The sequence below is a fragment of the Panicum virgatum genome, chromosome 4N (assembly GCF_016808335.1).
Source record: "Panicum virgatum strain AP13 chromosome 4N, P.virgatum_v5, whole genome shotgun sequence".
In the NCBI taxonomy this organism is placed as follows: domain Eukaryota; kingdom Viridiplantae; phylum Streptophyta; class Magnoliopsida; order Poales; family Poaceae; genus Panicum; species Panicum virgatum.
This window is the reverse complement of record NC_053148.1, coordinates 22714873-22730187: the sequence shown is the minus strand read 5'-3', so window position 1 is coordinate 22730187 and position 15315 is coordinate 22714873. Positions and strand designations below refer to the sequence as shown.

At 44.7% G+C, this 15315-nt stretch overlaps 2 protein-coding genes across 6 annotated transcripts; one reads left to right on the top strand and one right to left on the bottom strand.

Moving 5' to 3' along the window:
- Positions 1-551: 551 nt before the first annotated feature.
- On the bottom strand, positions 552-2537 carry LOC120670580. Its single transcript, XM_039950716.1, has one exon. It carries the CDS (start codon positions 2465-2467, stop codon positions 800-802), a length of 1668 nt encoding a protein of 555 aa, XP_039806650.1. The 5' UTR covers positions 2468-2537; the 3' UTR covers positions 552-799.
- Positions 2538-4754: 2217 nt separating this feature from the next.
- Positions 4755-13560, top strand: LOC120669873 (FKBP12-interacting protein of 37 kDa-like). Of its 5 annotated transcripts, none has more exons than XR_005672840.1 (14): positions 4755-5117; positions 5266-5327; positions 6382-6449; positions 6566-6602; positions 7539-7626; positions 7710-7774; positions 7867-7944; positions 8176-8223; positions 10695-10748; positions 11240-11401; positions 11910-11979; positions 12768-12859; positions 13015-13070; positions 13156-13560. XR_005672840.1 is itself a non-coding variant. In XM_039949751.1 (13 exons), exons 1-13 carry the CDS (start codon positions 5102-5104, stop codon positions 13327-13329), a joined length of 978 nt encoding a protein of 325 aa, XP_039805685.1. In that variant the 5' UTR covers positions 4755-5101; the 3' UTR covers positions 13330-13560. The 5 variants fall into 5 exon arrangements, 3 of the variants coding, with proteins under 3 accessions (XP_039805685.1, XP_039805687.1, XP_039805686.1); XR_005672842.1 differs by having other exon boundaries at positions 4781-5117; positions 7722-7774; XM_039949751.1 differs by lacking the exon at positions 12768-12859.
- Positions 13561-15315: the final 1755 nt, after the last annotated feature.

The window sequence follows — 15315 nt, the reverse complement described above, 5'->3', positions numbered from 1 at the left end:
GGGGGCATCGTACCTACTGCAGGCGGAACGCGAAGCTGGCGGACGCTCGGGCAGGCAGAAGCAGAACACGAAGACCGGCAGCCGGCGGCTGACTGCATCCGTGAGTGGAGGGCAGGGCGGAGGCACCAGCGCTAAGGAAGAAGCTTCCTTCCTGCTGTTTTTTTGGAGGAGATGTAAGCTTGCAACAGATTTATAGCATTCTAGCAAAATTAAATTGGGAAGTTTAGAGTTTTCTTATCTCGAATTCTAGCAAAATTAAATAGGGAAGTTTAGAGTTTTCTCGTCTCGGTTGTAACATTCTGGATTAATATGGATCATGTTTCACGTTCCAAACGCTGTGTGTTCCAAATCATCATTCCTTTAAGGTATATCCCTCTCGTTTCATATTTCTTAAAATCAACGTACCACATTCCTCGTCCCTGTTCCCGTTCCAACCGTCCCGGGAACTTGGTGACTAAGGTTCGAGGTTTGTTGACAGAGAACTGAAGCAAACCTCGAACATTGACAGAGGTGAGATACAATTACACTGAATGGAGGAAACAGCCGAGGGTGGGAAGGCATTGTCAAGTATATTCAAATTGGCTGGGGAAACCCACTTCAAAAGTCTTTAAAAAAAAACACTTCAACACCTTTGCATTTATTCATCAGCAAGTTAGACTGAATCATCAGACCCTAATAAATTACAAAGCTCATCATCAGTACAGGCAAACAAAAGATGTAGAACTCTGTATATATCTCTTAACAGTTCACTATGCTCCTTCACTGACCAATGGTTCAGTCGATGTGCATAGATGTTGGATCATGACCTCGGCGGCTTCTCGAGCAGTGCGGAGAGGTAGACCTCGTCTTTGGACTTGAAGGAGACGACCCACCGGTGCTTCTTGTACCTGAACTGCAGGAACATGTACATGTAGTCGTCGAGGTCCTTGCGCGCGCAGGCGAACTTGTCGACCCAGAGCAGACCGCCGGGCCGGAGCACGCGGTCCCAATCGAAGAGCACGAAGTCCAGGAGCTGCAGGTCGACCCACCCCTCGAAGAACCCCGCCGTGTGGATCAGATCCATGGTGTTGTCGAACAGCGGCAGCCGCTGGCTCATGGTCGCGTACAGCGGCACCAGCCCCCGCAGCGCGATCGTCTCCGCGAACGGCGCGCCCAGGTTCAGCGCCGCGGACATGATGGTCACGTTGCGCTCCCGCATGCGCGCCGCGAAGCTGCCCGTGCCCACGCTCACGTCCAGGCCGATGCGCACCTCCCCGGGCTTCGCCGCCAGCACGTCGTCGATGCGGAAGTCGGCGAGGGACGCCGCCGTGCCATTGGGCGCCGCGGCCACCCACCGCTGCCTCTCCCGGTCCATGTCGAAGCACACCACGCAGCGGTCGTAGCCACGCCGCTGGTTCCTGGCGGACAGGCACTTGTAGCCGCGGCAGTGGTAGCGGCTCCACCGGACGTTGCCGTCGTCCGGCAGCGTCCAGAGCGACTCGTTGATGGGTAGCGGGCGTTGGAACAACTTGGAGGCGAGGGCCAGGCAGCGGCGGCGCGGCAGCGGGTCGCAGCCGCCGAGCATCAGGCGCTGGCCGAGGTCCCAGTCGTCGGGGCAGTGGGCGCCGACGTCGTAGCTCATGTACTCGTCCAGATCCTGACGCATGAGCACGCAGGCGTGGCCGATGGTGCCGTACGTCCGGTTGGTCCCGTACACGCTCGGCAGGCCGTCGCGGTTGCCCTTGGCCGTCAAGTACTTGCGCGTCTCCTCGGCCGTGAAGAAGTTGACGAGCGGGTCCACGGCCGGGGCGCCCGCGTCGCCGTCGGGGTCCGGGCGGGGGATGCGGATGAGGCGGAGCGCGATGTGCGCGCTGTAGAGCGGGTGGATGACCTCGTCCTCGAGGAAGCGCCTGAACTCCGGCATGGTCATGTTCTCCGGCTGCTTGTGGCGGGCCTTGCTCTTCTTGGTCTTCTTGGCGATCTTGAGCGCCGTGGCCTCAAGCTTGTCCTGCAGCTCGGCGAGCTGGACGAGCACGTCGTCGACGCGGTCCGCTAGCGCGCGGATGTCGAAGTCGGCGTACCCGCCGGCGCCCGGGACGGTGTGGAACTTGGCGCAGATGGCGGGGTCGTCGTGGCCCGGAGGTAGCCTGTTGGTGGCGTAGAATCGGTGGAGGCTGGCCATGCTGATGAACATGGCGAACACGACCAGCACCAGCTGCATCGCCGCCATGAGCCGCGTGAACCGGCACCGCGCGAAGCAGAATCCCTCCATCGTTGGCGGGACGATCGGCGCAAGGACGGGCGACGCGGCCAGAACAGAGCACAGCGCGCCAATGATGCGCGCTTCGATCAACAGTGGATTGGTGTTGCCAGCTTTAGTCGTCTTGGTACGTGGGATTGCTTTGGTTTCTAGCCATGATCGGATGGGTGGCAGGTGACCTGTGCTTAGGGCGCACTCCACTCGCAAAGCTCGGATCTCCATGCTCATGCATTTGTTTATCAGCCTACTCAATGTTGGAAAAAAGGGAGAGCTAGGAATAGTGCAAACGTGAAGCAGAGCAAACGGGCATTGAGGATGGAGTGACGCGAAAGCGCGTCTCGGAAGCAAGCTGCGCGCTGGAAGGAAGCAAGCAATCATGAAAGAGAATTTGCACCTTCGCTGATGAACGAATTTCCATTCATCTTCCCATGCTGATGAATTTGCATAAATATAGAAAAATCCCGACTCGTCCGTTTCCGTTTCCGTTTTTAATACGGATTCCGACCATTTTCGATCGTTTTCATCGCTGGTGGAGATGTTATGTTACCATAAGTTCAGAAAAATCTATTCAACTATATACTACTTGAAATATTTGGGAGCAGAGGAACCGGAGCGTGTTTGATCAAAAGATGTTGCAGCCACTACAAGTTTTTCAATTGATCAAAGAAGTTGACATTAGAAGGGTAGCTTCTGGCACTCCGACAGTGTTTTAGGGTCTGTTTGGAAACACTCCACTTCAAAAAAATCAGCACCACTCTACCTTTCAACTCGACTCCATCATTATTATACCATTCTGTTTAGGAGAGTTCCACTCCACCTTGCCCAACTGCTCTTCTCACTTCCATGCGGCCCAGCTCGTCAGGTCATTCTCCTACCTATGATTCCTTCTCAACTCGTGGCGCCTTCCCTCACAGCCCATGCCTCCCTCGCCGCCCGTTCCTCCCATCGCCGCAGCCTATTCCTCCCCGTCGCCGCAGCCCGAGGCCGCCACCCCGCCGTCGTCGCTGAGGTAGATTCTGACGGTCCGGCCCCCTCTTTATTCCCCTTTGGCCGCGCGGTCCGGTCTGTACCAGATGCAGAGCGCAACGTGGGAACGCGAGGTGCTGAGGGCCGAGCTGGGGCGGCAGGAGGGCCCCCACCGGGCGGTGAGGCCATCCGGGCTCGAGCTCGGGCGGCAGGAAGGGCCCCGACGGATTGCAAGCCGCTGCGAGGCGCTTGCGAACCCCGGTGGCAATTTCTGCGAGCCAGCGGCGGAGGCCGCGAGCACCGGCGGCGGCGGCGGCCCTCGCGAGCCCCTGCGGCGGTTTCCGCGAGCCACCGACGAGAGGCGGCGGCGGCCCTCGCGAGCCCCTGCGGCGGTTTCCGTGAGCCACTGGCGAGAGGCGGCGGCGGCCCTCGCGAGCCCCTACAGCGGTTTCCTCGAGCCACCGGCGAGAGGTGGCGACGAGCACCGGCGGGGCCGAGCTCGGGCGGCGAGGAGCGGTGCTTGTTGACTTTTTCTATTTTTTTGGGTGAAAGGTATGAGAAACTTGTGTAACCAGTGGCAGATAGGTAATTATATGAAGCTCCACTAGCTCTCAAAATTGGTGGAGCACCTTTTGAGAAGCTCCCAAAAAAATTTGGAGTGAAGCTAATATTTGCTAGAGTGGAATAGAGCTGATTGACCTATTTGGGTTTTTTTTGGAGTAGAGCTCTCCTAAAGACCCCCTTAGTTTCTGTTAATTTTTGAGGAGTTTACTTGGTTCCGTGTAATCGAACCCTTTTGTAAGACTTCGTAAGACTATTTGTTTCCAGATTTTTTAGCTCCTTCACATCAAAAGGAATCTTATTGTTAAGGAGTATCAAATAAAATTTGTTTATAAAACCTTTTTGACAGATGAGTGCTAATTTGCGAGACGAATCTAATGGGCCTAATTAATTCATGATTTATTATAGTGATGCTACAATAACTATCCGCTAATTATAGATTAATATATCTCGTTAGATTCTCGCAGTTTAGCTCCAGGATTCTGCAGTTAGTTTTGTAATAAGACTTCATTTAATACTAATAAATATCAAGGTTCTCTTTGATGTGATATAGTCTAAAGTTTACTCCCCTAAATCGCTTCCTCTCTTGAAAGAAATGGGCAGTGAACCGGCCTTGTTTAATTGCAAAATTCAAAATTCCAAAACTATCACATCAAAATAAAATCTTACATGTATGGAGTATTGAATCTAAACGAAATAAAAAATGAATTGCATAATTTGCTTGTAATTGCCAGTCAAATCTAATGAGTCTAATTAGGTTATGATTAGCACTAAATTGCTACAGTTATTACTACAGTAAACATATGCTAATGATTGATTAATTAGTCTTAATAAATTTGTTTAGTAGTTTACAGAAAAGTTCTTTAATTAGTTTTGTGATTAGTCTATATTAATATTTCAAATGTGCAAAAGTTTTATTTAGTTTATATTAAATACTTCAAATGTGCAAAAGTTTTATTTTAAATTTTTTACGGAGACAAGCTTTCGAAAAAGAAGAAGAAAGCGAACCGAGAGGCCGTCAAATCGAATCCTCCACGTTGAGGCAGCACATCCCCCTGCTCCTGCCCTCCACGCTCCACTCACCAGTCAGCCGCCGCCCGCACGCTGCCGCCGGCCGGCCTGGCGGCGGGCTCCTCCGCTCTTCTCGTCCCTCAAGCCTCCGTCCTCCTCCCCTTCCACTGCTAGCCCCCTCCTCGGGTCCGGCCGCCTCCGCCAGTCACCTGCGGCCCTCGGTTGTCTGCCCCTCCTCCTCGGGGCCGGACGGGCAGGGCAGGCACGCCGCACGCGGGCACGCCGCCGGCCGCTGGAGTGCCGGCCGCGCCGGATACCGTTCAGATGAACACGGATCCAGGTATCCTTGGGCCTGCGAATACTGGTTTAGGGTTTTCGCAGAATTTGTTTAGGGGCATGTCCGCCGCTGCTTCGCTTGTGATGATTCACCGCATCCCGCTTGCTTTGTTAATGCTGCTTGCTTGTTGCGGCTGTTCTTTCTTCTTCAGGCGAGAAGAGGCCATTCGGCGATCTGGACGACGAGGACGATGACGTCTTCGCTTCCAAGAAGGTTAGGTCCTAGGTGTTGCTATTGTTTTGGCATAGTGCAAAACATTTAACTTCTAGTTGAACACTGGAAAAATTCGTAGTGAATTTTTCATCAGACTTAGCACCTGCTGTGGAAATTACTGTCTCATGTTTTGCACCAATTAGGAGTTCAAATGTTGGGCATGGAAAACTGCTTCTTGTTCTGATGCCATAGCAAAAGGGGTGCGAAATTGTTGGAGATTTGTTTGTATAAGTACTGATGAAGACATTTTTCACCCTCTTAAATTATCCCCCTAGCATCCTCTTCCATATATTTAGACCCATCCTGCCCAACTTATACCCTCATGCCCACATCTACTGACCAGATAGTAGACTTCAGATCCATCGCAGACATTACCTTCAAATAGGCTTGTGCTTTGCAACATTATAGTAAGTTAAAACTGGTTAGCTGTTCAGGGCATGCTAGGATTGTTAGCCTTGACTCGCCAAGCTAGGGGCAAGGCCGCAAGGAACTGATTGATTGTGTAGTAGAACCAATCTGACTCACCCTTTGAAGTAAAACCAAGGCCAGGTAAGAAACCAAAAACTTTCCATAGAATGAGATTCTATGGCTGTTTTGCTATCAGATATGCATTGTGAGACCAAATAGTTTGTAGTATAATGTAAAAATGGTGTATCATAGGTTTGAGTATGAAGTAGAATCATATACTGTGTTATACAGGTTTCATGTGATGCAGTTAGCAAGAAAATAGCATTTTTTTTTGCCATGTATTAGATTTGTTACATCATTACTGTAAGACATAAGATTCTGTGATTTTGACCGATAGCTGGGGCTGGAAAACTCATATGCTAAAAAGATCACTTTAAGTATTGCTCTGATTGTGCTTTTTTTATCTTCCGGTAGTAGAATCAGTCAATTTGAATTTTGAAACATATGCAAACCATACTTTGGTAAGGTTTGGTGTGGAAATGAAGTTGCTTCTTAGTTAAGATGATACTTAATCAGTATATTTCAATTTTGAACAAATCTGCTACCTCGATATCAGCCACACATTAAAACTGTAATTGTGGTGCAGGCAAAGACAAAGGTCGAGGAAAGTGCACCAGGAGCTGCGACAGGAATGATTCTGTCTCTTCGTGAAAGGTATATCACATTTCATGTTCGATCTTTTGAGCCAATGATTTTATTTTAGCAAATAGAAGCATTTATATATTGCTATAATATAAATGGACATGGAACTAACATTCTCCCCTTTGAAGTTTGCAGGACTGTAAACATAGCCTTGCATCCTGCCAGGTTTGTTGTCAGTCACTTTTTCTGCTGTTCTCATTTACTAATAGTGCATTAAATACTGTTATCTGGTTGTATAATATTCTATGTGTATTTCATTATTCAATAATTTTGTATAAGTTGGTGAATTAGCATTCATTTAGCCATCAGTTTCGTGCAAGTGGAAAGAAAAATATTTACATGTCACTATGAGCTGTAGAAGAAAATAACATAACATGAATATGCAAAAAATGTTGCTGCCAATTTCTTGTTCAATATGGTGCAAAACGTTTTTTTCCCATCTCCAAATAAATACAACTCCTCGATTTGTATCACAGGTTTATTGTGGTACATATCTATTGTCATGTGTGGGGGTGTAGCATCAACTGAGAGTTGGCTTGTCTTTTTGTCTGCTTAATTTTGGTCTGGAGCTGAGTTGAATTATTTACGGAATGAGATCAGTTAGTTAGTCTTAAAGATAATATTTGTATCGCATGTCATGTATTTCAGTCAAGCAAGAAATTTATAAAGTTTTCCCAAGAACTGGCCATAATCAGAAATTTGTAGCAACAGGGGGCAAGCCTGTTTGGTGATGAGGACAGTCTATGCCATTACATTACCTTTCCAATCCACGCTTACCATATAATTGGATCTGCATCGCTGCTGTTATATCGGCAATATAAAATTTATCAACTAAATAGTCCAGCAGAGTCAAACTTGACCCGAGAAAAAGAAAGCCAACAGCCTATAAGTACAATTGCACTATTGAAGCGATAAGCTCTTTTTGAAGATTTAGGTAGAGAAACAAAATTGAAGATTTTGATGGATCAAGTAATATAGGTCTGTGCAGTTAGCTTCTCGACTGTTGCTTCCACTTCACTACAATGATGCTTTGATTGCTCTACCCAACTTAATGTCATCACGCTTTTGTCAATGGAAATTATATTTGAACTATTATCACAGGTGGAACTGGAAGCTGCCAAATCAGAAATTGAGAAGTGGCATTCAGCATTTCAGAACATTCCAGCTCTACCTTCTGGAACTAATCCAGGTTTGTGAATTAAATACAAATCCGTTCTAATATTTTGAATGGCTAACCAATCACCAAGTAAAGTCAATTTATTTCAATTATAGATCCTGTTTCAGTGGTTTCATACCTGAGTAACCTGAAGTCATCAGAAGAGTCATTGAAGGAGCAGGTTGTTTTTGTTTAGTCAAATTTTTTATATCAGGGACTAGTAAAATGGTTCTGCTTTGCTTCAATTTTATTTTTATTTTGTTACATACTCAGCTGGAGAAAGCAAAAAAAAGGGAGGCCGCTTATATTGTAACATTTGCAAAACGGGAGCAGGAGATTGCAGAATTGAAGGTATACCCTCGGGAAGCCTCGTTTTGCTATGAGACTTGTCCCTTTAATCTGCTGGATATTTTGTAATTCAACCTTTTTAATCTGTATACATTTCACAGTGGCAACCAATTAGAAACTTATTATCAAGATTTAACTTATTTTTTTGGGACTATTGGTATTGCTGTTTTTTTTTCATTTCGTGGTTTTTCATTCTCGTGCTGATTGTTTTTTTTTTGTGCATGAAATTTACAGTCTGCAGTTAGAGATTTAAAAACTCAATTAAGGCCACCATCAATGCAGGTAAACATTAGCTCCTTATGTTATTATTTATGTGAAATTTTCACTGTTGAAATGGACTATTGTATTTTACATGCTGGGGTTGATGTCCACTTCAGCACCGCACACCCAATTATAAAGTTTACCAGGTGTCTCTCATAAGCATCCAAACACAGCTGCTCTGTTATGGTTACTCATCTTGGGAGAAAATAACTTATCATAGCAAGGGCTTCGTCGCTGGCTGACAATCTCTCTTCCTCCATATCTCTCATCTAGCTGTGCAAGTAAACTTTGCCTTAGAGATGCCCTCATTATCTTAATATTTGTATTATCTTCTACCTAATAATCATCTGTCGTTAGATATTATTGAAGGCAGCATCTTTTTGGTATCAAGAGTGTTTTTGCCTCTCTTCTATATTAATTTTTGGTATAATAATAAGGGAGAAGTCCATATTTCACCCTTGAACTATCATGTTCGTGGTTCGTCCGATTTTCATCCTTAAACTACGAAACCAGATAGCCCACACCATGCACCTGTCAAAACTGGAAAAATTACACCCTTCAGCCAATTCCACCCGGTTTTGATCTGACATGGCAGTTTTTTCTCTGAAGTGGACAACATGTTGCAGTACACATCATCCTTCTTCTCATTTTTGTTCTATCACCTCTTTTCTCATCAAAGCTCCCTAATCCCCTCCTATGACCAACCACCTCTTGCCGGCGAGCTCGGACACCATGACCCTATGCTCGGACACCATCAGAGACTGTGGTTGCTACTTCCAGCCCCTGAAGCATGCGCACGAGGCCCTGAGGCCCTAGCACCTGCCTATTTGTCCAACCTGCTGCTAATCTGTTGCTGCAGATTCACAAGCTGCAGCTCCAGGCCTAGTTCCTGTGCTGGCTGCACGTACTTTCTCCTACGGCTGTGCACATCCAGTTTTCTAGGCAGTGGGGTGCGGCCCACCCCATCACACGCTGCCATCATCTTTCTCGTCTCCGGCCAAGTCTCGCCATTGCAAGCTGTTAGCCTCGAGCTCCTGCTCCAGTGGCTCAATTGGAAGAATGGGTAGCCAATTTATTGGCAACTGCAGTAGCATGTAGATGAGATTAAGCTGTGAATCCGTGACCTGATGCTCTACTGTAATTTGGGAATGGAGTTAGCATTGGGGAGGTGCTGTGGCCCTGGCAGGTTGGAAGAATGGGTAGCCAATTTATTGGCAACTGCAGTAGCATGTAGATGAGATTAAGCTGTGAGTCCGTGACCCGATGCTTTACTGTAATTTGGGAATGGAGTTGCTGATTGGGGAGGTGCTGGCCCTGGCAGGTTGGTGCAGAGAGGGAGATGCGCTGCTGCTGTAGCTCAAGGAGAGGAACTGAGGGAGAACGGGGTAGGTGCTGACATGAGAGACGATGGGGGAGATGCGGAGAGGACCGAGCTGACATGTAGGCTCCACTGTTACGAGATGATGTGTCAATACCATGTGCGAGATAAAAACTGGGATGGTTTAGGGTGGCGGTTGTATTTCACCCGGTTTCAATGGTGCAGGCTGTCTGGTTTTGTAGTTCGAGGGTGAAAATCGGACGAACGTAATAGTTTAGGGTTCAAATATAGACTTTTCCCTAATAATAAAGAGGTGTGTTCACCTCTTTACTAGTAAGGGAATTATATTGAATTTGATACAGTGCTTTATTCCTTCTTTAATGCAATGAATGCAATTATCCATTCTCCTGCATGCTTGAAAAAGAAAATAGATGTGTTGATAAATTAATGCATTGCACGTTCTTTGTACAAATCTTAGTTCAATACAGCATTAACACAGGAAAGCAGTGTTACATGGACACGGGTGCGGGTGTCGGTGTCCGACTCGGGTGCGGGTGTCCGGTTCGTTAGAATTTTCGGGGACACGGCAAATAACACTTGGAATCCGACCAGAGTTATTAAAACGATAAAACGAATAAACGAATAGAGGGTAGATTTTAACGAAACGATGGACGTTTTATCGTTTAAACGGACGTTTTAACGTTTAAACATCGATTTCACAAGAACGTTTTCTCGTGAAAACGTCGTTTTCACGACGTTTAAACGTCGTTTTAATAACCAGGAATCCGACATGGGTGTCGGAATCCGACACGGGTGCGGGGTATCCGACTCGGCAAAAAAAATAAGACACGGGTGTCCGGGTAACACAGCAGGAAAGTACCAGGACAATGTTGAAGCTTAAACAAGATGAGATACTAGAATAGGGAGAAATGAATCATAGATTAAGGCATTTGGCTAGAGAAGGCTATTATCTTTTGTTCAATTTCTCAATACATTACCTTTTATATAGTTGCCTTGACTTGCCTGATAAGATTGATACAGTTTCTAACAGTTCAATCTGAAAAAACTACTCAAATTCTAATATAGACTATGTCCTCAATAATTGCCTTAATTTTGTTTAACCAGTGTTTATGATATGGTTAGCTTATAGTTCATTCTTCTGTATGATTAACAGACAAGGAGATTGTTGCTTGATCCAGCAATTCATGAGGAATTTACACGCTTAAAGGTTAGTTACATTTCCTGGATTTGGCAGTTCTTATAAATCATATCGTCCTGTACCTGTATGAACAAGCAAACCACTTGGCTGTGTAGTTTGATTCATTTAAAGAAAAAGCACTTTGCTGTGATTCCTAAAAGAAACATAGCAAGGACGTTTATGATTTCCTTGTCAGATATGGGTGTCATAATATGCAAGTGCATAATCCTATTGACCACACAAGAAATTTCTTTGTATTTCCATCTAAAATGTGCATTAAGAAGTGAATTGTCATATGCAGTGAATATCCTCTTTCGGGAAAAAGAAAAGGGATAGGTAATTTAGTCATATTGTCTATTTGTTTTTGTAGACTTGTTGAATTGCTGATTTCACTGTAGGTTGAATACTAAATTATATGATGAATCAGAATTTGGAAGTTGGCCTAGGAAAGCCCAAACTGCCATATCTTGGGACTCGTTGGTTATTCCATGCATGCCAAATCTTAGTCTACTTTTGTGCAGAATCTTGTGGAGGAGAAAGAGAAAAAAATAAAGGAACTACAGGACAATGTTGCTGCTGTCAATTTTACTCCATCGAGCAAACTTGGGAAAATGCTAATGGCTAAATGTAGAACATTGCAAGAGGAAAATGAAGAGATTGGGGCAATGGCATCAGAAGGAAAAGTAAGTCCTTTTACATACTCCTGCTTACCTCTGTGGTCATAATTGTGGATATGCTTTCTGATTGAATATTACGAACATCATAAGTCCTTGAGCAACCAGAGTGTGCCATAAGAAAAATTGCATCCGCTATAGTTATGCCAATAGTGCATCTGACGTTAATGTGTGCCTATTATATTTTCTTACTCAACTAGTTCATCCTGTTTCTTTTGTAAGGTGTATTAGGGTTTGGAGAAGTCTTTAGAAGCAGTTTCAGAAAAAAGTCTTTAGAAGCATACTTTGATCACCAATGTCTGTTACAATATATTTTAAATTGCTACAAAATCAATATCTTATTAAAATATCTGTGTTTATAAAAATCTGTTGATGCAACTTTCCTACACTCAGTATGCATATGGTTCAACTAATTGTTACTAAAAAATTATAAATCTTTTGATTTTCTCAAATCCTACTATGCTGTAAAAAGAAGCGGACTTTTATCAATGCTTTTAACAATGTATCTTTGGTACAGATCCATGAGCTTGGAATGAAAATTGCAGTTCTGAAGTCTCAGAACAATGAGCTCAGGAATCAATTTGATGGTTAGTGATTTTATCTCTCACCGTTATGGATTGCTTTCTTTTTAATGGTTTTTGTGCTTCTCAGCGATTAATGCTCATAGTACCAAGAGTATCCTTTGCTACACTTCCCATTCTAGATTTTTCGGTTATGTGACATCTATTGCACTGTGCTATCACGATTAGATTTCTGTGTTAACGTGCTCAATGACGGAGCTACTTAGGATATTCATGCAAACATTGAACACATTGATGGGAAAGAAATTGAATCACAGGTGATAATTTTATTTGATTTTTCTTTTTGCCTCTAGCTGAATTGGTTAGATGGCTTTAGTAGCACTCAAGTCCTGGGTTCAACTCCCCGTGTGAGCGAATTTCAGGCTGGGTTAAAAAAATCCCCTCATCTGTCCCACACCAAAGCACAGGTGACAGGTCTAAGGCCTGGCCTGGCCCGGGTCGCACATGGGCTTTGGTGCTGTTGTACAAGGGTGGGCAGGCATTCGGGGGTTTTCTAGACCTGCGTGAGGTCTTCTTAACAAAATCTTATTTGACTTGGAATCCACTTAAGATGAATTCTTGTTTGCTAAGCCTGTCAGTCTGCTATTCAAAATAAGGATGCAATGAGTTGATGTGCTGAGTTCCAGTATTGTCTCGTAATTGGCATTGCATTTTACCTTCAAACATCTTCCTGCTTTGGGATAGCTGTGTGCATTACCTTTAATAGTACCTCCTGTTCTGGCATTTGTTGTTTTGTATTTTGAGTGTGGTGTGAATGTTCTAATTTTTGGTGTTATTGGGTATGTTGTGTGTAGTGTTGTACTTTTTGTACTTCCTTGAAATGATACACAGCTCCATACATGTTAGAGGAAAAAAAGGATTAGTTTGCTGAGAACCGTTTACTCTGGTATGGTACCACAACATATCTTAGATTTGAATTCCTTTTTTTCCCCAAGTTACAACAGAATCTCACAACTTTCTATTTGGTCGATTGCTTATTCTGTGACAGAACTTTAGCTATGATTAGATGGATATGTTTGACCCTTTTTCTTTTGTTTCCAGTTTTGTATAAACACATGGATGGTGTAACAAATGACGTGGAGAGATCAAACGAAATGGTAAGCTTCATCATTGTTACTACTCCCTACTTTTGGTTGCCTGCCTTCATAGGTCACTATGATCTTGGCCTCTCATCTTTTTCAGTTATCCATTCTGCAAGAGGAGTTGGAAGCCAAGGATCTAGAGGTGGCAAGATTGAAGGAGATGCTTTCCCAGAAAGAAGCTACTCATGACACAGCGGTTGAAGAAGAGAGAGACGAAGCTGCGAATGATATGAATACAGCTTCAGATCCAATGGAAGTCAAAGTGGAAAGTTGAGGTAGTTTCCCGTAGGGCTGGCAACTAGGTGGGCTGTCCTGAGAAATCCATATGTACTTTCTTTCAAAAAAAAAATCCATATGTACTCTGCAGCAGGCTAAATGACTGTATTTCTTTGGAGATGTACCAAAAAGTTTTATTTTGATGGATGGCTTTGACCAGAACTGATGCATAACTTTTGAATCTTGCCCTCTCGAAGGCCCGAGGGAAAAAAAGGAAAAACTTGCATAACTAGGTGGTGTTTTATTTTCTACTCCCTCAGTTCCAAATTATATACCCATGTATATGCCCATAAAGTGTAAAATGCATGAATGGTCATTATATTTGTTAGTGAATTTCAATTTGACCAACGTATTATATTTGTTAGTGTATTTCAATTTGACCAACGTATTTTGATAAGTGCAAATCATGACCATTAAATGCTTGACTCTATATGGATGATGTGGTATCCTAGTGGAGTTTTTTTTTGTAAATTGCTCCCTCTCATTTGAGTTATTTGAGGCATTGTAATAGTTCATAGGTAGCCCCTGTTCTCTATTATACGGATAAGATTGGAGCAGTCGTAACTTTCATAGGCAGCGGTGATTGGTAAGCAGCAACGACAAGAAGACAAGGATGCTGGACCACGGGTGGATCCAGGGGAATTTCGGTCATCACTAAATATGGCTCAGAACGCATCACGTCCTACTTACAGTAGGTTCACAAGATCTGTTACTTTGAGGAATGGCCGTCCTAGAATGAGGGTTATTTCCTTCTAGGAATGGCCGTTCTAGGTTGTTTTCTTCTGATCATCCATGCTAAGCACCACAAAGTCAACGGGGACGAAACAGTCCTGTATCCTTACTGGAACATCCTCAGTAATGCCCTCAGGGTGTCGTACTGATGAGTCTGCCAGTTGTAACTGCATTGGTGTTGGAGCCAACACTGAGTAGTTTAGCCGATCAAATACTACATTGGGCATGACACTGACACTGGCACCCAGATCACAAAGGACTTTGTCAAAGTTTTGTGTCCCAATTGAACATCTAATGGTGGGACACCCGGAATCCTTCTTCTTTTCGGGTAATTGATGCAGTGTGGCTGCACTGCATGCCTCGATGAGCTTGACTACTTCTATAGTTGGTAATGGCCGCTTGCTGTTGATTATGTTGTTGAGATAGCGAGCATATGTTTAGGACTTGCATCGCATCCATCAAGGGCATCGTGGTGTTCACTTGTTGGATCATCTCCACAAAGCGGTTGAACTGCTCATCCGTTGTTGGCTTCTTTACTCTCATGGGAAACGACAATACTTGGGTATCACAGAATTCATGCGATGCCATCTTCCCATCGTGCACATTCTCGGAATCAATTTCCTTAGGTGGCTCTTCCGCCATATCATCCGCCTTTTTTCTACTGTCATGGTTAGGGTAAGGTGGATCACGAGTGGTTTTACCTCCTCTCGTGGTCACCGCATTGACATTCTCCACAGCAGGGGGTAGAGCAGTAGCCAGCTGAGCTAATTGAGTTTCAACCATTTTGTTCAAACTCAGATGATTCTTGATAGCGGTGGAGAATCAATCTAGCTTGGCATGAATGATCTCCAGGGACTTGTCATTAGCGACTTAGCGGCCAGCTTCTTCTGGATTGTTTCATTAACCTTTGCTTGGCCGCAGAACAGATCCCTCAGGTAGGTTGTTAGGATTGAATGAATTTGAATTACCATTTCCTCCTTGGTAGAATGGGTGCGGTTGATTCCACCCCTGACCTTCTTGTGGATGAAACCCATTATTGTTGTTATTAAGGTACATTGCTTCCTCTTAGGTTTCAGGCAATCATTGCTTGTGTGTCCAGTATTTCCACAGACCTCGCACGTCATACGAACATCCAAGGCTTGAAGAGTTTGTGTTTGAACCTTGTCTTGGGAATAACCCTCAAATTTCTTGAGGATGAGATCAATCTTTGCAGCGAGCATATTAGTTTCCTTGACTGTATGCATGCCCCACT

Bases quoted from the DNA above. Each gene is read 5' to 3' on its own strand.
- LOC120670580 (XM_039950716.1), bottom strand. From the start codon at position 2,467: ATGAGCATGGAGATCCGAGCTTTGCGAGTGGAGTGCGCCCTAAGCACA.
- LOC120669873 (XM_039949751.1), top strand. The intron at 10,749-11,239 runs GTTAGTTACATT...ACTTTTGTGCAG, and splicing joins AGGAATTTACACGCTTAAAG to AATCTTGTGGAGGAGAAAGA. The intron at 11,980-13,014 runs GTTAGTGATTTT...TTTTGTTTCCAG, and splicing joins GCTCAGGAATCAATTTGATG to TTTTGTATAAACACATGGAT.